Source organism: Hevea brasiliensis, chromosome 13 (assembly GCF_030052815.1).
Source record: "Hevea brasiliensis isolate MT/VB/25A 57/8 chromosome 13, ASM3005281v1, whole genome shotgun sequence".
NCBI classification, from domain to species: Eukaryota; Viridiplantae; Streptophyta; class Magnoliopsida; order Malpighiales; family Euphorbiaceae; genus Hevea; species Hevea brasiliensis.
In genome coordinates this window covers 78,570,562-78,593,194 of record NC_079505.1, presented here as the reverse complement: position 1 = coordinate 78,593,194, position 22,633 = coordinate 78,570,562, and the positions used below count along the sequence as shown (strand labels likewise).

Below are 22,633 nucleotides of genomic sequence, written 5' to 3'. Positions count from 1 at the left end.
TAATTTTAATATATATGATTTATTTGTTAATAGATAAAAAAAATAGCTTTACAATATATAAAAATTGATTGATGATATTATTATTGTTATTATTATATGGAAAAATAATACTAAAATAAGTAGATAATTAGGAATTGAAATGTTATAAAGCTAGCTAGCCACACATACACTATACTTTTTGAAACCTTTTTCCAATTAGAAATAAAATAGTATCAAAGTCGATTGATTTTATATCCATAGACCAAAACTTCAATTTAATGAGTTATATAAATTCTATATAAATTTACGGCTGTTTATTTTTTTAAAAATAATTTGTATATCTATATTTTTTTATAAAGATTATTTTTAAAAAAATATTTTTAATAAAATATGTTTTGTTATTTGATCACAATACTAAATTAATAATATATATTTAAATCATATATTTATAAGTACTTTCACTTTAATAAAATTATTAGAAAAATAATTTTCTCTTTAAAAATAATTTAATTAAAAAAATATTTTTAATTCATTTATTTACTGAATATCTCAAACTCTAAAAAATACAATCATTATGCAAAAAAACTTGTCAATCGTACACACACTGCACTTCAGCTTTGTGCGTTTTTGTTTCCATTGGCCATATATATATATATATGTAGAAATGCATGTATTGGAAGATATTAAGAAGGGTAATGAAAGGGAGAAAAAGAAAGGGAGAGCCACGTCGAGGGTTGAAATTTTGGTGGCCTTGTCTCAATTGTCAACATCTTGCAGCAGTAAGGCAAAGCAAATATAATTTCCCCAAAAATAAAATTTATTTAATGGTGAAATAAAAATAAAATTGTAATGCAATTAATAAATTTTCAGTTTAGTGATAATTATAATTGATCTTAATTTTTAATTTTAATTAAAATTAAATAAAAAATTATTAAATTCAAATCATCTATAAGACTATCAAATTATGAGTAGAAACTCGGTTAGAACCTAATAAAAAAAATTAAATATTAGCTTGAGAATTTGAGATCCAAGCCAACTGAAGACACATCCAATGAGCCGTTAATTTTCCAATCTGAGTTGGGGTTTGGTAAATTCAAGTATTCAACCCATCAAAAAGCCCAAAATATCCGACTCTTAAGACAAAAGCCCATTTTTTTGTCAACGGCAATCGGAGCCGAAGTAGACCAACTCAGACGATTTCAATAAACTCGTTTCTATCGTCTTCTATTGGGGTCCAGCGAAAGTACAAAATTTTTTGGTGATTTCTCAGTTGGCAATATTTTCCAATCTATATCCACACATGGTTTTCACTCACAGTTTCCGTCTTTCAGCTTCACAAACTTAACAGGACCCATCAAGGTAAGCCTCTCCCTCTTTCTCACTTCTTCTCTATAAGGCAGAGATATGTACAATTCTTACATTAGCTCAGCTGTGTTGACACTTAGAACTAAAGGGTCTCTTTCGTTTTCCTTCAACGACTACTCTAACTTATTGAGTGAAAGATTTGACAAGAACCCGTTACCATCATCACTATCGCAATGTTGTTCACGCTGTAGTTGTTGTTCTTGTTGTGCGTCATCATTTGCCACGTATAGGGTGCCAATAAGCCCTAGCTTATTTTATGGGTTGAGGCAATCCACTCTTATTCAATGGTCGCCTTGTAGAAGGTTGATCTTGGGTGGCAGGAACCGGTACTATTACCGAGTCCCTGCTTATGGACTTGATGATGATTGTTATGAGGTTTCTTGCTCTTTTAAGAAGAAAAGTGGCGGGGAAAGAATTGAGAGGAGAAGGAAGGGAAGGGTTGGGCACATAAATTTGCGTGAAAGGCGGCGTTTGAGTAGTGTTGATGATGCTGAGGCTGTGATCAGCTTGTTGAGTGAGGAGGTGACTGAGTGTTTAGGTGAGAGACTTCAAGAGGGGAGTTCTTCAAAGAGAGTGGAACTGGAAAAGAGAAGTAATTATGGTGGTGAATGTCAGCCGCAGAGGAGAAAGAATGGTAGGTTGGGTTTATTGGAGAGCGATTCCAAGAGCCAGTTTGAGTTGGATACCGATGAGTTGAGGAGGGAAGGGTATAGAAAGGAGGAGAGTGAAGAGTGTAGAAGGAAGAGAGATACAGAGGAGTTTAGAAAGAAGGAAGACAGGGAAGATTTTAGAAGGAAAGAAGAAAGGGAGGGGAAGGAAGAAAGGAAAATTGTTCCAAGAGTTAAGAATCGCAGGGAAAGGAAAGCTATTTCTAGCTTTTCATCTTATTACTCGCTATCTTCCACTGGAGGTAGTGAGAGTGATAAGGAAACTCAAAATGAGCATGTTGGTTCACTGGAAGAATCATCAAGTACATATAAGAAAGAACTATGGAGTGAAGAGAATACATTTGAGGGGCAAGTGGTGGAAGAGTTTAAAAGGCATGGAGAAGATGGGGGGCAAGGAAAAGTTTTGGAGCAGGGAACTGGTACGAGAAGTGCTGGTGCTGTCTGGGATTTGAGAAAGAAATCTGAGAAGCAACTTACTGAGATTGATGAAATGCAGTCCAGAGAGGAATCCTCACAATTGTACTCAAGAATGGCAAGGACCAGTGCAAGTGATCATGAGAAGGTGTCAAATTCTCATAAACAAATTGATAATGAGAATGAGAAATTAACTTTGGCAGTCAATTTGGAGAAAGGAACAAGAAAGCAATATAATCAGACAGGTGACTTGGTCACAGAACAGCCTCAATTCAGAAGAAAATACCAGGAAATTACTCATATGGAGGATATCCAAGGAAAAAATGGAAAATCAACCTCCCAATACCAAAGGCAGTTCAATGTTAGAGAAGAAAACCTGACAGCAGATGCAGATTTGGTTGGGGAAAGAATGGGCGAAAATTGCAGTACAGTTGGTCAAAGTGCTGGAAACAGTAACATAAGAAGAAATAACACTGCTATGTCAGAAATTGGAAATGTTGATACCGAAAGAGTTTCTAATTTGCAGAGGCAATATGAGTCTAGAATGAAGATCCACGAAGAAGATAGCGCTGTGAGGTCGGTATGGGAGACAAATGAGAAATGCCAGCAAACATTTGAACAGATAACTGGACAAACTGAGTCAAGAAGAGATTCACAATGGCTGTCTGAAAGATCAGAAATTCAAGATAGTACTAGAAAGATGTCTTTGCAATCGGAAACTGGAATGAGGAACCAGGAAGTAAGTATGGATGTTGTTTATCATTTGGCTGAAGAAGCAAAAGAGCAAAGGTCCCCCACTAAAGGAAAAGCTATAGGGAGAATTCAATCCAGAAAAGAATCCCAAAATGTCACTAATATATCTGTGAATGTCACTAATGTATCATTAGTTCATGCTAGTGATATAGAAAGAGTTAATGATTCTCAGATAACTTCAAAAAACAGAATAATTGATCAAGGAAGTGAATTGACATCAGTTTTGAAACCCACTCAGCAAACCAGAGAAAGAGATGATCAAACCGATGAAAGAATCAGTCAAATCAAATCAAGAAACAAAGCCCACATGACCTCTGAAATATCAAGTTTTCAAGAAAAAACTTCACAAGAGGCCTCTAGTTCTCAAGCATTCCGTAATATGGTTTCCCAATCAAGAATGCAACAGATTGATGTGGAGGGGGACTACAGAAGTTCTCAGGCAATAATGATGCCCCCTTCTCCTCAGGTGGTAGCTCGAGGTTCATTGTGTGTTGATCCAACTAGTGGAATAGCAACCCAAGAAGCTCTCACAGAAACTTCTGAAAGCAGCTTGAGTGCTTTTAATAACAATTCAGGAGAGAGAACTCCAACTTCACAGCAGGAGCTATATGACAGAGATAGGAAGGGTGAGATTTATGGGGAGCCTTCAAAACTTTTAGGCCCAGAAGATGCTTTGGGTGCAGCTCATCGTCAAGAGGAGTCATCCATGCAGTTTGTTGGGGAATTCGTGCAGAGAGCAAGGCATGAAGTGTTGACCTCTGAAATCACAAAGCAGAAAGTTTCCAACCAAAATTTAATGTATGAAGGTGAGAAGGACAAAAGAAAGAGTTCAGTTCAAAATGTTTCAGAAGAATTACTGTTGAAAGAAAAGGACTCAAGGCGATCATCTGTTGGTTCTGGAGTAAAGGGCCCTTCTGATGAAATGTGGGATGTGGCAGACCCATCTTTTCAGGAACCTTCAGAGACAGAAGACCCAGAGGGCAGCACAGCAACTAAGAATACTGTTGTTAAGAGGACTGGACGGTCCTTGTGGGGTATTATAGCAGATATAGTTCGACTGCGCTGGGGTTCACGTGCTGAAACCCCCAAGTCAACTAGAAGATCAGGTGGAAAGGGTTCTTCAAATGATTCGGTTAATAGTGAGGCATGGTTTTCTGGTCATGACCCCGAAGAAAACAGTGATAAAACTGTGGAAAGGGAAAGAAGCAGCATGGCGAAAGAAGTTTCCTCTTCTCGTCACCTGCAACTAATGGAAACTTCTAGTCGAGGCCAGGGAAAAGAGTCTGACATGATTGGATCAAAGAACAAAATAAGACAACTTGAAGGAGATACATCATCTTCTCCAACTATATTAAAAAGTGGGTCCACAACAAAAGGTATTTCCTCTCCTGAAGAGGAAAACCTTGTTTGGAGACAAGATGGAAAGAGTTCTCAAGGAACAAGGAGCCAAGATGGAAAGAATTCTCAAGTTTTCCCTCCTAGCACAGAAGTTGGGGAAGCATCATTTGTACCATTGCCTTCCAGTGGCATGAATACTCTAATTGTAGAAGAAAGTTATGGTAGGGCTACAACTGACGCGACTATTAGTGGCTCAACGGATCTAATGGAGCAACCTGCTAGTGCAAAGTTAACTGAAGTGTCAAGCCTTGATGGGAATGATGGAGTGTTGAAACAAAGGAGACTTCAGCGGAACAAGCAAGTCTTAAGGGACAGATTTGATGAATGGGAAGAAGCATATATACGTGAAAGTGAGCAGCGAAAAGTTGATGAAATGTTTATGAGAGAAGCACTGCTAGAAGCCAAGAAGGCTGCTGATACTTGGGAGGTACCTGTTGGGGCTGTTCTGGTGCAAAATGGGAAAATTATTGCTCGTGGCTATAATTTGTAAGTTTTGTAAGTCATTTTGAATGGTTTGAAGTTTTGCTTGCTTTGTTTTGTATTCTTTATATTGTGATTCATGTTTCAGAGTGGAGGAGTTACGGGACTCCACTGCCCATGCAGAAATGATTTGTATACGAGAGGCTTCAAACCATCTCCGGAGCTGGAGGCTTGCGGTAATCTCTTTATGTTTACAACCTCTATTTACTCCCTTTGTCTAAAGTGTGTATCCTCTTTGAAAGTCCTCTGCTTGAGGAGACTAATTGATTTTTTCAGTCTAAATTAATCATCATTTAACAATATTCACCAATGAATTGATTAATTTTGATATGCGAAGACCGAAGAGGAAGAAGAATTGATATCAAATTGTGATATTAACATAAACTGAAAGTTTATTTTTCAAAGTAGAAATCATTATGTGAAAGGAAAAATGGAATGGACAACAAAAACTTAATGCTGCCTTTGGTGATTTATTTCTCAGCTTTTCAGTTTCCTGTGTAGCTTCAAGATTAGATGTTTGGTGAGATGACAAGTTTTTGATAGTGGTGGTTTAAGTATTGCTGCCTTCTATGATTACTTTGTTTTTTATTCACTCTGTTTACACTTTATTGCTTTTACCATTAGATTAACAATTATTAATTCATTCAGTGGTGGTTATCTAGAAAGTATGATTTACTTTGTTAAAAACCAATTAACCATAGAATTTCCCTCAGGTATCTTTTAAATACAAGTGAGTGCTACCAAATGGTGAAGCGTTAGTTCCATGTTTGAAATGTGCAACTCTTTCTGGAAAGGAACCATTCACTGAAGTAATGGTTATCAACAACTTGTAAGAAGTGGCTCTCGACCTCTCGACAGAACTTGGGAAGAAAATTTTTTTCTTAACTTTGTTGAGAATAGTGAAAAATCAGTAATGGGCGAACTAGTTCATGGTGTAGAGAACTTCTTATTTTGCTTGCACTGGAGAGTGTTTCAAATATATGAGAAAGTTGTTATAAGCATGGAGTGATGGCAGTCAATGACATTGGATTAACCATAGAGGTGTATCAGGAGTAAGTGGCAGTATTGGCCACTGTATTTACAAGGTAATAGAAGCATAAATATTTGTGCTATCCTATCTCAGTTGGGTTACACCAAGGTTCAGCTGTAAGCCCTTACCTTTTTTACATTAGTTTTAGATGAACTAACGAAACATATACAAGAGAGTATCCCTTGGTGCATGATGTTTGCGGATGATATAGTTCTGATAGATGAGACGCAAGAAGAAGTCAATAAAAGATTAGAGTTTTGGAGAAGTACTCTAGAGTCAAAGGGCTTTAAGTTTAGAACGAAGACAGAATACATGCATTGCAAGTTCAGTGAAGGCCGAACTGGTGATAGGAAATGAGTTAGTTTGGATGGAGTGATACTGTCTCAAAGTAATCACTTTAAATATCTCAGCTCAGTCCTTCAAGTAAATGGGGGATGTGAGGAGGATGTTAGTTATAGGATTAAAGTCGGATGGTTGAAGTGGAGACGTGCAACGGGAGTTTTACGTGATCGCAAGATTCCCAATAAGTTGAAAGGAAAATTTTACCGTACAGCCATACGACCGGCCATGTTATATGGTTGTGAGTGTTGGGCACTGAAGGAGTCGTATATGTCTAAGATAAGAGTTGCAGAGATGAGAATATTAAAGTGGATGAGTGGTCATACTAGACTAGATAAAGTCCGTGATTAGAGTATTAGAGAAAAGGTAGGAGTTGTACCAATTGAGGATAAGTTGAGAGAAAGGAGATTGAGGTGGTTTGGTTATGTGAAGTGTAGACATACGGAGGTTCCAGTTAGACAAGTAGAGCACATTAGGATAGAGGATAGAAAGAAAAGAAGGAGTAGATCTAAACTGACTTGGAGGAGAGTAGTACAACATGACCTAGAAGTATTACACATTTTCGAGGATTTAACTCAAAATCGTTTAGAGTGGAGAAAAAGAATCCATGTAGCCAACCCCAAATTTTTGGGATAAATGTTGAGTTGAGTTGAGTTGAGTTTTTTTTTCTCTCACCTTTGAAAAAAAAAAAAAAAATAACAATTTCCCCGACCCTCAATCAGGGTATCATTCTTGTACCATGTGAGAGTCTTGCTTCTACATTTTTCACAATTTCTATATTTGCAAATGTTAAATGGACTAAGCCATGTTTTTGTGAGGACAATTTAGAGATTAATCCATCAAATTCACTAAGTCTTTCTCTTCCTCAAATTGTTTGTGCATCATATGGATTCCTACTCTTTTAGGAACATCACCTTTTCTGTTGAATGTCAAAAGTGTATTTATGTTATTGGTTTGTCGATTTTCAGGAGGCTACACTTTATGTAACACTTGAACCATGCCCTATGTGTGCTGGAGCAATACTTCAAGCAAGAATAGACACGCTTGTGTGGGGAGCTCCCAATAAGCTTCTTGGAGCCGATGGAAGCTGGATCAGGTAAGCAAGTGACATTTTCTTCAGAATTACTTTGAAATTACAAATTGCTTGTACATGTAATAGCGTGTCCTTTTCTGGAAAAAAGTTTTTTTATGATTTGGAGCAACCATGCGCCTTTAATATTTCCAGTTAATGGACAGTGTATGTTTTAAATTGAAGGGCCCCATTTGGTCTTTTTTTTTCTGCCAAGGCTGGTTGTTGAATTGGTTAGTCAGTTCATTAAATTACTGCACACATAAAGAATTATAAGTGGGATGAACCTTTGTCACTGCAATGTTGAAGTACGCGGGAGTGCTCATCTTTCTGGATGGTTCCCCGCCTATGTTACTTCTATCAGCAATGTTGGCAGTGCCCCAGAATGACATCTATTTGGCACTGACAAAATTCGTGGACAGCTTATCTTGCACCATATTTTGATCAGTTCTTTTTTTTTTTTCCTTCTTTTCTTGGGAATGATGAACCGATTTCTACAAGCAATCTAAGTTGATGACTGAAATATGTTCAGCATGTTTCGAAACATCTTGGTATTACCGCTGACAGAATATGAATATGCACTTGTTCTGATTGTCAAAGCAAAAGTAAATTTCCTACTGGAATAGGATTTAAGGCATAGAACAAAGTGCCTTTGAAAACGCTGGCATTTAGATTGAAGTTAATGTGGTATACCATGAAGAACACAGTTTGGATGGTTGAAACAATGTAGCAATAGCATTTGGTTCTGATTAACCCAAGCATTTTCTGAGTTTTATGATTTAATTAAAATTTCTAATGTATGACAAATTTTGCAGACTTTTTCCTGGAGGAGAAAATGGCTCAGAACGGACAGATAAGCCAGCTCCTCCAGTCCATCCTTTCCATCCAAAAATGACAATCCGGCGAGGGATAATGGCATCAGAGTGTGCGGATGTGATGCAGCAATTCTTCCAGCTTAGGAGAAAGAAAAAGGTGAAGAGTGAAGATTTGCCTCCCCAGCCATCTCTTCCTATTGCGAGTCATCAATCAAAAATCCTTAGTAAGATGCATGATATTTTCCATGCATTCTTGTGTTTGTAAGGGATAGTGGAACCATCAATTTCTCTTGAAGTTTACATGTCTCCGTGATTGACCATGTTATATTGGAAGTATTTAATGAAATTACGGTTTCCTTGATAATCTCATTAATTCCTGTTGTGGCAGTTGCAATAAACCTGTGCTTATTAGTGCAGTAAACCATTGTGATCTTTTTGAGTCTGCTATAGCGTAAACAGAGAGCTAGGCATCCTGTTGAAATTTTGAGTCCGTAGAACTTTCCCTTTTTGCAGCGAAGTTACGATTTTTCAAGCGAAGTTACGATTTTTCAAGATCTACAAACAATCTAAAAGTAATGCTTGAATCATTTTAATTTTAATTTCATTTCCCATCTCTCAACGTATATACAATTGACTTGAGCTTGCTCATTATGATTTGCATAAATCAAATTCTTTCAACTTCAATTTATTTCAATGTGTTCTTATATTGAATGTGAAGCATGTGTGTGAGATATAAGTGTTAGTATACCATCACAAAAAACTACATTACTGTAGTGTTGTTTCTCTGTCTCTTCTGTGTCTGCACGTTTTATTTTATATATATATATATATATAATCTTCGGTTTCTGATTGTGGGGTGTGACGTCTTCCGTTCTTGGCTTTGCCGGAGAGTGGACAGGGCCCTGTAGAATCTCACGTCAGATGTGTGAATCGTATGTAGTATATAAGTGTTCGCATGCTATCACTGCCATGTTTTTTATGTGTGCGTTAATGTAATCACTATTGGTCTCAACCATATTACGGACTTAATCTTTTAACTTAATTTAATAAATTATATTTTTTTTATATAAATTAAAAGGTGTTATATTTAGTTATCACATATGGCTAAATTTTTATAAAAAACTACCAATAGTGACCTTATTAAAGCAAAAAAAAAAAAAAAATGACTTGCACTAATATAAATTGAAATTTAATAATAAGTGACCGTTGAAAGGCAATTAGAGTATGTAGAATTGTATTGGCCATTGTGGACTTCCCAATTCCATCATATGAAAAAAGGTGTGTAATATCTGGTGCTGTCTTGAAAAAGCTAGATATCCATAACCAGGTGAAGATGAAAACAATACCAGAAAAGGGTTTCTGACCTTGATTTCTCTTGGCTTAAAAACAATGAGATTGACTGGTTACCAATGTTTAGGTTGTGTTAGGATTAACATCCAGGTCAATCCATACTTCCATAGTAGGTGAAAGGTTTTCCAGCATTGCCATCTGCAATCTTTCTGTGTCATTTCTTTTTCCATCTCCATTTCAGCACATTTGCCTCGAGAAATCAGTGAAAATTTGGGAAGAAATTTGCCCAGACTTGCATTTTAAGTTTCATGTTAGCATCTAGGCTAAAAGAACAGAAACAATTGTTGGCCTGTGAGTACTTCTCAACTTGAAGAAACCACACCACTTAATGTAATCTTTGTTTGGGTTTGTTGCCATATAATCCAAATCCTTAAACAACACTTAACAACATCAATAATCATATAGATGATAATAGACTACATACCAATATGTTTAAAAACCAGAAGAAACAATTCAGAAACCAATGCCGGGATTAATCATTAGAAGGAACGTACCATTGGCATGAAGACTACGTTTCTCCCTCCAATACAGCACCAAGCATTTTTTTTTTACAGCTACCGTTCTTTTTTGCCTTCAACTCTATATAATCTCTATTTCTTTTGTTCTCATTACTGCAAAAATGGATTCAATGTTTTTGGTTTCCATCTTGGCTTACCTCTGCTTTCCTTTAATTATTACTAATGCTCAAGCACCAGCAGCATCACCGGTGACTTTGCCTACTACACCTCCACCTACCACTACCACGCTTCCACCAACTACCACCACACCCCCGCCAATAACAACACCAACTCCACCAACACAATCACCAGTAAGTGCAGCAACACCTCCAGCTGCAGTCACTCCTATATCATCACCAACTCCTAAAGTAGCACCAACTATCAGCCCAACTATCCCATCCCCTCAAATTCCACCACCACAACCGCCACAAACTCCTCCAATTGCAGCTCCAGCTCAACCACCTGTACTGCCACCACCACCAGCTACACCACCACCACCTGCTTTACCACCACCACAAGTGCCCCCTGCTCCAGCCCAAGCTCCTACAGCACCAGCACCAGGACCAACTAAGGAAGCACCAGTACCATCTCCAGCAACACCAACACCAACACCGGTATTGGCACCAGCACCAGCACCAGCACCATCACCAGCTACTCCTCCAGCCCCAGTACCAGCTCCTCCACCACTGGCCCCAACACCAGAATTAGTGCCTTCACCTGCACCACCTCCTCCACACAAGCACAAGAAGAAAAGAAGGCACAGGCACAAGAAGCATCATCATCCACCTGCATCAGCACCATCACCAACTCCCCCCAGCCCACCAGCCCCACCTGCACCAGTGGCAGTAACAGATTCTGAGGATACAGCCCCTGCACCATCCCCAGATCTGGTACATTACACAAACCTTCCATCAAGATTACTGATAGAGCAACTGTCAGAATTGATATTTCTTATAACAATACTTGTTAACGTCAAATTATTTTGAATAATTGTTTTCTTGCATTTTGTTTTGGCTTATAGAATGGAGGAAATGCAATGTATCAGCTAGGAGGAAGGCCAGGAATGTGGGCAAGGACATTAGCTATTTGCTTTATGCTGCTTGTTACAGGCTACAATTTTTAGCAATTGGATATCATGAAGAAAGATAATTTATATGTACAACATAAATAAAAATAAAAAATTCATATAAATAGGAATTATGATGTTAACGGCATGCCAATGGACTGTCAACAGTTTTGTATTTTTTCAGTTCTTACAAAGTTAGTACATAATAAAGATGAAGTTTGAATTATAACCAGAGACAAAATTATTTTCTTTATAACCACAGACAAAATTATCTAAAGAAGAAAACTGTATAAATACTGAAATTCATTGTCATTTATCAAACTTGATCTGTGTTTGATTCTGCAATTATGTCCTCCAGCAAATTATACTCAATTATGAGACCAAGATTATCAGCTAATTTGTGTTACTGTTCACACCCTGCACACTAATAAAAAGCATTGCTTGGTGGTCAAAATAATGAAAATGAAAATTTTTGCTATAAACTATTACAACCACAAACACCTTTGCAACACAGAAGCAATTACAGTTTCCTCTCAGGTAATTATTCAAAAAAAGCGATGTGCAACGGTGCATCCTCGGCTACAAATTCAATAGAAGAAGCAGCATCAAACTCATAGATTAGGACATAGCAAATTGCCAACGGTGGCATGATATACGCTGCCAAATACTACATTGATATTAACCAATGTTCAGGGACGGATCCAAAAATTCTTATTCGTAGGGGCAATTGATAGGCATAAATGTGCATTCTCACTCATATATGCATTCAACCAATAAGTTTATTTCAACTAGGAACAAATTAATTAATTTTAGGGACCTACAATATGAATAATCCAAACTTTAATGGGAATAAGATAAAATTATTTAATGAAAAAAAATTGTGAGGAACATCTTTGAGTGTGGGGGCAAATTAATACCTTCAAACATGGAGCAAGGTTAGAATTTTAGTATTTTACAAAAAAAAAAATTATTTTTTGAAGGGAAATTTGAGGGCAGTGGGGGCAAGTGCCCCCACTGCCCCCCCTACTGGATCCATCCTGCCAGTATTGACAAAAACTTCACTCTAATATGAGAAGCTAGTCTATAAATTAATGAAATGAATAGAAAAGAAAATAAGAAATACAAAATTCATCATAAAAATATATCGAAATCATCTGATAAATTTGGTCTGAAGCATAATTCTGGCAGAAAATAATTTCCAGTTACACATAATTATTGATCTAGATAATACTGACATAGATAACACATCAAACAAATTGAAAGAGTAAAACAGATAATCAATCAGTTTCAGGTTTTTTTTTTTTTCTCAAAAAAATCAGTTTCAGTTGGATTGTTTTGGAACAGCAACTGTTCTTCCCCGACAGAATAAGAAGAAATTCCCAAATAATAGAAACTGAGTCTACCATGTCTCCATTGATACACCAATTTATAATTATTTAAAAGGGTAGATGCAAAAATATAACTACAGTTAGTTGCAAAGAATATACATATCACATGGTAGTCTGAGAGTCACTGCCAGACAAATAGCAAGAATATCATAATATTTAACTTAAAAATATCATTTCCTAGAAATGTTAATCCCAATTAACATTGACAAAATTTAATTAACATTGACAAAATTTTCTTATGAAAGTGTGGGCTTTTCATCCTTTTTATGGCTTTGAAGGTCCTCCTTGTCCTAAATTGATACATATTAAATCTTTTGGCAGCTCATAATATGAAGATCAAAAACAGAAGTCTAAGTATTGTAAGTTAGACTTTACCAGCAATAATGGACATTAAAATATTCATCTGTAAGCAAAAGCTAAAAATTGTCTGTCTTATCTATGTTAAAAAATACATGAAAACCACATTTAAAAAAAGAATCAGAAATAATGTTCAACAGCTTCGCTATCATCAGGAAACATATTACTAGCATTCCATCAATTACAGTAAACAAATAGATACCTGCACATAAACTAGCCCCAGCTCATAGGCTAATCGGTTTATGAGCCTCTGTGTTCTTTCGCCACATTCATTACAAGTAAATTGCACAAGCAAGCTCCTCCTAGGCAGTTTTGTGTCAATAGTTGCACCCTATGAAAAGGACATGTAGAGAAACAGTAAGTTGAGAATAATAAGAATAATAGAAAAAAAAAGAAACATATCAACCAACAAGAAGTACATGTACATGTTGCATAATCTCTCTAGCATCCCAAACAACATCACCTCTCTTATTCTGCAATAAAATGAGAACTCTAGGACCTAAATGACCTATATGTGGGTGCCAGTGTCATCTGAGAACCTAGAAGCAACCAAGGAATGCAAGTGTGGTGAAGACAAGACCTCGAGAAAAGGGATACTATCATTGAATTCCACTTGAGAGAACAAACTTGAGTGGTGAAGAGCTAAGTGGATCTCCTTATATGTCCCTTGATCAAGGCATTAAGATTTTTCTTTCTCTTTCTCTCTGTATCTCTCTCTCTCTCTCTCTCTCTCTCTCTCTCTCTCTCTTTTTGATTATATGAGTTATTCAATACTTTATTGTTGGGATTAGTTAGTAGTTCTGATTTGATAATTTTTTTTTTTCAAATCAGTTGGAATGCATTGTATATATGGATTTTACTCATGGAGTCATGGGATATTCACACAACACCGTTGCTTACAGGCTTCCTTGGTTGATGAAGAAGTGATGACTTATATATTACATTCAGGTTTCTACAAAAGTTTCCCCTTTATCACTCTGAAGTTTCTTACAAAAATAAAATCCCTGATGTCTCATTCAGTTAACTGTACTTTCAAATTTGTCATAAAACCATCAATTCCGTTCATATACCAACAATAGTTTTCATGTTTAACAAAAGAAATCTAGTAAGAGAACAACACAAAAAATAGGCCATCTCTCCAAAGACTGCGTACTGGAAAACCGAGGACTTCACAAGAATGCTGAGAAGCAGCAAATCGCAAATTATATTCCTTTTTATTATATCAAACCGAATTGCTCAAAACTACCAAATTATGCACCATGGCTCATCCCCATAGAAAGCCACATGGCTCAATCTTGAAAAAAATACACCCATCACCAAAGGCAGCTATTAAAATGTAGCACCGAAATTAAGCAGAAAGCAAGCGACCAAAACCATATACCGTACTCGAACCGCTGGGTTCTGCTTCTGGATATGTCTCGGAATTGCCATCCACCAAACCAGCAACCTCCACTAATACTAATTTTTTTGGAGAGATTTTCTGCCTGGAAGAAAAAAAAAATGATAACACTGTTATTTTCAAAGTTCTGAAACTTTAGAAGGCATATTTGGGAAAACCGAGAGGGATTTGCGCAAGAGACCTGGGGAGCGAGTAGGAACTGGAGGAAGAAAAGGGTTTGAAGAAGTTAGTGCAGGGAGGGGAATTGATGGATTGTTGAGGTTTGAGCCTGAGATTGGAAAGAGAAGTGGCGCGAGAGAAACTGCAATTACTGAGCGAAGCCATTAGAGAAGTTTTCAATTGAAAATTCAAGGGGAGCTTTCGCTTATTATTGCCTAAGCCTAATTAGTTAAAAAAAGTTGTACTTTATTATTGTTATTTTTAATGGGTCAGGTGGTATCATTATCAGGGTCAAGAAAACTAGTTTTCTTTGCTCTTTGCAGATTGATTTCATTATTTTTTTTTTATTTTGATTTTGATTTTGATTTTTTTTTTTACAGTTTTATTTGTTTTGATTATGATATTGTTTATAGAGAAGGAAACTGCAACTCAATGAATTCTGTGTGTCATGCAATTACACTGCCTCAAGTCTGCTTTTGCTTGCTTTGCAGAAGTGGATTGTGAAGCTACTGATTCTGCTAGAGCAAATCTTTAGGAAGCAGGGATTTCAATGCATCAAGGAGTTGAACATCAACTCAAATTGGATTTTATCAGGCCATTTTCTTTAACAAGGTCTATTCTGGAGCAAGAATCTGTATACAAACAAGTAGAGCTAACAAATTAAATTATTCGCAAGAAGGCAAGGTCTTGTGATCTTCTTTGCTCGTAGAAAATTCTGTATACAAGTATGAACCTTTTTATTTTCCAATATCAATGGAACAATAATGATCAAGTTGATGTGTGTTGTTACAACAACTCGTACAAGGAAATTAAGGTTTGGTTGAAAAATATCCTTGAACCTGAATCCAATTCTGTAATCAACTGCTGCTAATGGGCATTAGTCTTCCTCATCCACTTCATGAAAAGGAAGTGGTACTGTTTGAACGGCTCTAAACTTTCCAGCATTATTTAGATGCTCATTCTCCAACCTGGACCATTGAGACAATTCCCCATTAGACCTAAATTTATTACACCTGATGAAAATGATATATGAAAACAAAGGCTGTGTATACTGACAGAATTGACAAAAGAAACTGATACATTCTATTCTTTACCTGTAAAAATTCCACTGCCCTCTTCTAATGACTTCAAGGGCAGCCAAAAATAGCCCAGTTACTCTGTAATCAACATGTTCAAAATTTGAATGCAGAACTGTCTGTAACCAAGCAAGCCTGAGGATAAGGTTCAATCCCTGCATGAAATACCCAAATTTGTTTTTAGAGTTCGCTTTGAAACTGAAATGACCTGTAATGAAATAGAAACTGCATCTGCATGCGTCCTTAATTTCAGACACCATCTAATTCTGTATTCTTGTTTGTCTATTATTGAGCTAGCTATATTGGTTGGGAATCTTGTTCTATATTGTGAATGGTGTTATCAATCCTTTCTTAAGGAATATGTTCTTTATACTTATTCTGTCATCTTATCCTGATAATCTAAATTGAAATAGGCAAGTTGATTTTCTAATCAGAGAACACTTGGTGGGTGCCAATATGCTGGAGTTGGGTAGCTGGTCAGCTACTTCTGAGAAATTGGCTAGGGATGGCAATTAGACTCCTATGCATCTCGTCCTACTGAAAAGGGAGGGCAATATATACCATGGAGAAGTAGTAAATGAACTTTCGACGAAGCATTAAATCATTCCTTAGCCAAGGATTCTTCGAATTCATTTGGAGCAAACCCCAATCCTCTACAAAGTCCCAATACAATTGGTACACTGTTGCAGCACTTGACACAATCACAAGAAGACACAGCCATCCCGCACTCCTTTCCTTCTCATAGGCCACTTTGGCTCCTGCTGCTAACATTGCTGATACATACTTGCCTAGATTGACAAGGTGGCTTGTCCGTCCTTCATCGAACCATCGCCTGGCACACTGCATATCAAATTAAGTGAAAGCTTAATCTCAAGCAATCTAATTATTGCATAATAAAAGAAAATTTGAATTATAGGTAGCTGCAAGGGATGGAGGGCTAGAGCTTAATTGTATACCTGCATAGCTCTCCAGTAGTAGGGCAGGAAGGACACAGCATAGGCAAGATCGCGGTAATGCTTGGCCCTCATGCAGTAGCCATAGTCCTGCGTTTTGAAGCTCCCAGTTATATAGTAACACGCAACGTACTCAAGGTTCCTAAGCATTGGCACCTGTTCAGTTGCAACTATTACTATCAGTAAATCCAATAATTTTAGGCATCTATTGAGCTTTTGAGATTTATAATATCAGAAATCTTCAATAAGAACCCAAACCTACCTGACTACAGAGTTGATCAGCCATGAAGAAATCCAGCATCACAACCTGCAGAGACAAATTATAATATGCAGTTAAGCAAATGATTTGGTTAAGCCTATGAAACTATCAAATGAAATATTGCGGAAATGGTTTTTTACCTTATATAGAGGTGACAAAATGATGTTCCTTATTACACAAAGGAAACGGTAACGACTAGACCGGTAGCATATATTGAAGGGGCAAAATAGCAATGACAAGAACACCTGTTCGTAAAGAAGAAATAAATTTTATTCCATGACTAAACGTCTAAACCAATAATTATGAGTATCAGGTTTTTTCATAAAGAAATTACCAATAACAGAAGACCAGGGATGGCTTGAACTTGCGCATACGAATACCCTTTTGTAAGAAATGACAAATGAATAAACATGACTCCAACTACAGCAGTCATGGCTACAGTACAAATCAAGAACACATCTCTGTACTTAAGCTCCTTGGTAGGGGCCAATTCAAAAATGAAGCTATAATTTATCCTAGTCTTCCTCCACATAAAAATGTTGCAACCATACAGAAAGAAGTGTAGGAACACCAGGCTGAACATGCTGCAAATGGAAAAGTTCATACTTTTGTTAGCTAATGCATTTTACTGTAGGAATTTAAAACATCATGTTAAGATCAAATTAAGGGCAACTTGCCTAAGCACAGGGTATACAGTTTCCATGTAGACTGTATCTGGCTGTCGTCTATACATCCCTGTAATATGAGCCATTATAACATATCCAGCAAGAAGGGCGATGAAGCATCCGGTGAACAATCCTGATAAATTTTAAGACATGTTAAATTAGTGTTCATCTGTCTTTAAAATTCAATGGACATGAAATTATCTTGGTAATCTGGTAAAGCCTTATGTGTATTTGACGCTTAAAAATTAATTATGCAATACAAGGCAATATCTGCAAACTTCATGCTGGATCACACATATTTGGATGGAAAAGAAAAGTATATTTAGCCATTGAATGTAAGATTTCTTAGTCATATGTCCAAACATATGTTGGCCACAGCTGCTTCACTTTTACAAAAAGGTGTCCAGGCAATTAGCCTGGTATCGCATGAAGGAAACTAATGTTGGTCTTATGCTTTAACAGTGTTTTTAATGTTCAAGACTTGTACGGGGGGATTTTGTATCAAAAATGATAATGGCGTGGCATGGGACCTGTGCTTTATCATCCACCCAGATAAAGTAAACCTGGCAGTGCACTTCATTTGAAATCCTAGTGGCCTTAATGGGTCCATACTTTTGATTCTTTAAACCCTATATTGTGTCGCAAAGTGAACTAGAACAAAGCTTTCCACCAAAATGATTGATTAAAAAAAGAAGGCCACTTACGAAATATTATCGTGTAATTTTTAAAACTAGACTATTTTCAGGCAAAATTTGCAAAGGAAACTCACCAATGAAGAAGGTTACACTGTGTGATTCTTTATGTTGTTGGGGTTTAAGATATTTCATGGCCTTTCTTCTGTCCTCTTGAGCGAAATGTCTAACAAATAGCTCCTCAACTTCATCAACTAAATTCAATGCCTGTCATTTATAAGCAAAATTTTAACTTATCTATAAAATAACAGGTTCAGAAAAATCTGAAGTGACAGGCAAGCATATCTAAGTTAAATTTTCACACATATAAAGTTGTGGTGCAGGCATGAATCACAGGATCAACTGGCCACTTTGCAATGTCGGCGGATAATCAGACCAAGAAATTCCTAGTGGAAAACATCTAAGAGTTCACCTAATCATAATTCATATGCATACTAGCCACCTGATTTTTTACTTGATGGTTTTCAGGATTCAGTTATTTACCTTGTCAGAGCTGTTAAAATAGGAGCTTTCAACAGCCTTTAGATAGATGGGAAGAACTTGCTTTCCAGTGACCTAAAGATCAGGAATAAAAAAAACACCAATAAAATATTTTTTTCCCCATTAGATATGCACACCAAAATGCAATGTTCAAAGAGGCTTTTCATAAAAAAAAGGGTCACCTATTTACTTACCTTGTCAAACTTCTTCAAAATCTTTATAAAAGCTAGCAAGTTCAAGTTCCTGAAAAGTGATATTAATCACAGACAAGTAAGCTCCTCCGTCTAAAACTAAAATTCAATGACGTGCAATCGCCTTTTTTTCTCTTTAATTTCTTTAAGAAAAACTTTTAACATGACTTTACCTGTAAGTCTTGAGGTAACTCAATCCTTTATAGAGCTCAACAAAAGCTCGTTTAATCATCTTCTCTGCATGATGCAACTTTGTTTTGTTAATATGCAGTCTCTTTCCTTCAGGGTTGCATTTCTTGGAGGACTGGTTAACTAAATCTTCCCAAACTAGATAACTAATTGCAGAAAAGGTTCGAGAAGGTGTCGTTAGAGGAATGTTTATCTTTAAGTTTTTTCCCTGGCAATTGAAAACACGACCTGAGAGTGTCCCCAGTTTGTTCTCCTCTCTTTTCATTCTCATTGATTTTTCTATCTCTTCGGATCTTGGAGAATCTAGCACTTCATTTTTTTCCAGGTCGTCTGTGTTAGTTTCTTGCCCCTGCTCTTCTTCTGTTCTGTCATTTCCAGAGTCGTCCTCTGTAGCCAAGGAAAAGAAAAATTACATTCTATAGTCAACATCAATTTATTTTAAAGCCAGAGACGAGGAGAAGTAATGGTCCCTAATATAGTAAAGTTTTATTTTGCATGCTACTTCAATCCCCACCCCCCCCCCCCCCCCCCCCCCCCTGATGCTACAATTTAACATTACACATACCAATCTGATACAACTCTCTTGAAACAAAAATTTAAGTTCTGACTCTCGAAAGCGGACCTTACTTATGTATAAACAGTAAGGCACCAAGTATTGCTTAGTATTTGAGTGAGACTAGAAAATGTGACATTTTTAATTATATGTAAGAAAGGAGCAATATTTTTTAAAATGATGATAATTTTTATCATACCGCAAGAGATGGTGCATGATATAGATGCATCCTCCTTGGAGTCCTGAGAGGTAGTTCCATTCCCACGCTGTTGCTTGAAAACAGCTTTGAGCTCAGTGAGAATGTCCAGTTGTTTCTTCAAGGATTCCCCTCTATCCAAGAACTCTTTCTCCTTAGTTTTGTAAAATTGATTCACTTTGTTAAGTTGAAGGTCCAAACATGCAAAGAACTCCTTGGCCGCTTCAGTATCCTGATCAAATTGTTCAATAACTTCTGTTTCATACATATCTTCCTTACTCACCGACGATGCAAGTTTCTTATGGACCTGTTAAACCAAAAAACATCACATTAGTTCAAGAAAAGTACTAAAGAAATGGTTAAGAACTAGCCTGAGAATTAGAGCAATACTTGAATGGGTCCATGGTCTCTATGTTGATGGGAAAATGGAATCGGGGAGTACTTCTGGATAGAAGAAAAGAAGTTGGATAGAAACGCACGTTGTTGGTGGTGGTGCTTGGAGGTGTTTGTATTACTATTAAGAAAATGGAACTTTTTGATGTCCTTCTTGAGCTGCCAGTAATCAACAAAGGCCTCTTTCCACTCAGGCACAAGCTGACCCTCAAATTGCTTGGAGAACTTCACCATCCTTTCTTCCTTGTTAAAAGAAATGAGAGCTCTGCTCTTGGTGAGGCTAGCTGACTAGTGTTCAGAATGTATTTCAATGGTACCCAAGATCACGATATTTATGGTGAATCAATGATGAGAAAAAAGAATATAGGTGACTGTACGAGTAAAGATAGATGCTTCAAAGAGCACATTCGGAAATATCCAATGCCTCCACCACTTGCATACAATGGCCAAGATTCGCCGGAAAATGACCAAACCGCCACCGGATATAGTTACTCGTAGGCCAATACGTTGTCATGAAAGATGGTTAAAGGGTGAAGAATTTATAGTGGGAAAGTAGAAGGTAGTGGGTCCAAATATGCACGTTTCATTACGAGAATACAAGAAAATCTAAAATTCTTGCATGCGCATAAATTTTTCCCTCTAGGACAAGTTACAAAGTATTTATACATTACTCCTATTCTACTGGCAACACCATCGTCTTTCTTCAGGAATTGTCGTGCTTGTTAAATTTGGTCAGGTTTGAAAATTGGTGAAAACAGAGTTTCAAAATTTTAAAATTCAACTGGAAATAAACCGAAATTAAATCGATACATTAATAATCTGAATATTGTTTTAATAAATATTAAATTAAATATTAGTATATTAAATTATATTTTAGAAAGATTAATTATTTGATATATTGAGAATATTAAAAAACAGTACTTATTTAGATATAAAAAATTGATTATTCTTATTTTTAGGAAAATTGAACTCATATTTTTTAGAGAGGAGTGTATGTATATCGGGTACACCTAATAATCCCTCCTCTTCTAATTACAACAACAATTTTCCACTAATTTGAGGACAACCTTAAAAGAAAAAAAAATTCAAAATCATAAACTCTTGACCTCAATTATTTCACTAATTATTTCAAAATTTTCTCAATTTTATAAATTATTGAAAACTAAATTATTTTGAATTTCATGCAAATTAAAATATATCACGAGTGAGTGGCGTCGAATTAGTTTGTTGGAATCAGATTAACAAATCAGATCAAAATCTACCACTCTATTTTTTTAAATTACAAAATAAAAATTAATTTAATTATTAGTGTAATGGCTGAGTGATAGATTAATTAGAGATGATAGTGAAGTGAGCAAGGCTTACATAAGTTGAAACAAGTGTCATATAAAGTGTCTTGCACATAAGTTCATGAGTCTTTGATTTCTTCTTCTTGTTTTGCCCTTAATGCTTTTGCATGTTGATGAAAGGACCTGTGCCAACAAATTGTAGACAAATGAATGATATGAACCATCATTGCCAATCAAGAATGAAATTCCTTAATGGAGCAATTACGAATTTTCAGACGACTTGGCTATTGGGGCTCGTATATACATTATGGTTTTGTTGTTCCATCCACATCTTAAGCCTCCCACATAACATTTATGGAAAAATAATCATTTAAACATTTCGAGAAAATAGTTTTATTTAATTTTATATGAGAATGTGTTTAACAAAATGAGATTTATAAAAAATTTATTAAAATATTTATAATAAATACATAAATTTAAATGTAAATACTTAATATAAAGATTATTAAATTTGTTTTCGTGTGATATTGAATTTATAAATGCTGCTTCTTGAAATAAAATGAATCTAATAACTAAAGGTTATGTTTGGATAAATGTGTGTTTAAAATAATTGAGAATTAAAATTTTTATTTAAAGTTAAAAATGATAAAATTTTAATGTAATATTTCATCATTTAAAATTTGTGTATATATACAGAATTTAAAATAATTAAATTAATTAATCAGATTATTTGCTGGTAGTCCATGATTAGAATCCATGTATGCCACAGATTAAGAGCTTTAAATAAGAATAGGATGCCAGACATGACCTTGCGCACGTGTATTCTACGTTTGTCCATTATTTTTATTGAAAAAGTAATTAAATATGTAATTAGAATAAGAAAAAAATGGCAAATGGAATATAATAAAACTAATTCCATATATATATATATATATATATATATATATATATATATATATATATATATATATAAAGTAAGAGAGTATTCTCAAGAATCTGTTAAGTAGTATTTTCTTTCATAGTATTGTCACATGACTAATATGCGATAGAGTTTGAAACGTGATATTTTCTTTCATAGTATTACTATGTGGCAAATACGTGGCATTTTCCTTCGTAGTATTGACACGTGTCTAATATGTAATATTCTCTTATAAATTATTGTCATGTGACA

General features: G+C 35.9%; 3 protein-coding genes across 3 annotated transcripts; 2 read left to right on the top strand and 1 right to left on the bottom strand.

Moving 5' to 3' along the window:
- Positions 1-1,145: 1,145 nt before the first annotated feature.
- Positions 1,146-8,674, top strand: LOC110660697 (tRNA(adenine(34)) deaminase, chloroplastic). Its single transcript, XM_021819069.2, has 4 exons — positions 1,146-5,063; positions 5,146-5,233; positions 7,395-7,522; positions 8,311-8,674. Exons 1-4 carry the CDS (start codon positions 1,384-1,386, stop codon positions 8,573-8,575), a joined length of 4,161 nt encoding a protein of 1,386 aa, XP_021674761.2. The 5' UTR covers positions 1,146-1,383; the 3' UTR covers positions 8,576-8,674.
- Positions 8,675-9,483: 809 nt separating this feature from the next.
- LOC110660692 (phosphate transporter PHO1 homolog 1) lies at positions 9,484-20,687 on the bottom strand. The gene is made up of 17 exons (XM_021819066.2): positions 20,171-20,687; positions 19,784-20,087; positions 19,016-19,418; positions 18,846-18,894; positions 18,655-18,726; positions 18,249-18,378; positions 17,492-17,612; positions 17,149-17,398; positions 16,955-17,059; positions 16,818-16,862; positions 16,559-16,711; positions 16,164-16,442; positions 15,621-15,757; positions 14,549-15,494; positions 14,350-14,452; positions 10,155-13,299; positions 9,484-10,029 (listed from the first exon to the last, which is right to left on the bottom strand). Exons 1-14 carry the CDS (start codon positions 20,405-20,407, stop codon positions 15,404-15,406), a joined length of 2,376 nt encoding a protein of 791 aa, XP_021674758.1. The 5' UTR covers positions 20,408-20,687; the 3' UTR covers positions 9,484-10,029; positions 10,155-13,299; positions 14,350-14,452; positions 14,549-15,403.
- On the top strand, positions 10,280-11,452 carry LOC110660693 (lysine-rich arabinogalactan protein 19). The gene is made up of 2 exons (XM_021819067.2): positions 10,280-11,047; positions 11,179-11,452. Exons 1-2 carry the CDS (start codon positions 10,280-10,282, stop codon positions 11,278-11,280), a joined length of 870 nt encoding a protein of 289 aa, XP_021674759.2. The 3' UTR covers positions 11,281-11,452.
- Positions 20,688-22,633: the final 1,946 nt, after the last annotated feature.

Bases quoted from the DNA above. Each gene is read 5' to 3' on its own strand.
- LOC110660697 (XM_021819069.2), top strand. From the start codon at position 1,384: ATGTACAATTCTTACATTAGCTCAGCTGTGTTGACACTTAGAACTAAA. The intron at 5,064-5,145 runs GTAAGTTTTGTA...TTCATGTTTCAG, and splicing joins ATTGCTCGTGGCTATAATTT to AGTGGAGGAGTTACGGGACT. The intron at 5,234-7,394 runs GTAATCTCTTTA...GTCGATTTTCAG, and splicing joins TCCGGAGCTGGAGGCTTGCG to GAGGCTACACTTTATGTAAC.
- LOC110660692 (XM_021819066.2), bottom strand. From the start codon at position 20,407: ATGGTGAAGTTCTCCAAGCAATTTGAGGGTCAGCTTGTGCCTGAGTGG. The intron at 18,379-18,654 runs GTAAATAACTGA...TATAAATGACAG, and splicing joins ATTTTAACAGCTCTGACAAG to GCATTGAATTTAGTTGATGA. The intron at 16,712-16,817 runs GTAGGTTTGGGT...GCAACTGAACAG, and splicing joins CTGATCAACTCTGTAGTCAG to GTGCCAATGCTTAGGAACCT.
- LOC110660693 (XM_021819067.2), top strand. From the start codon at position 10,280: ATGGATTCAATGTTTTTGGTTTCCATCTTGGCTTACCTCTGCTTTCCT. The intron at 11,048-11,178 runs GTACATTACACA...TTTGGCTTATAG, and splicing joins CTGCACCATCCCCAGATCTG to AATGGAGGAAATGCAATGTA.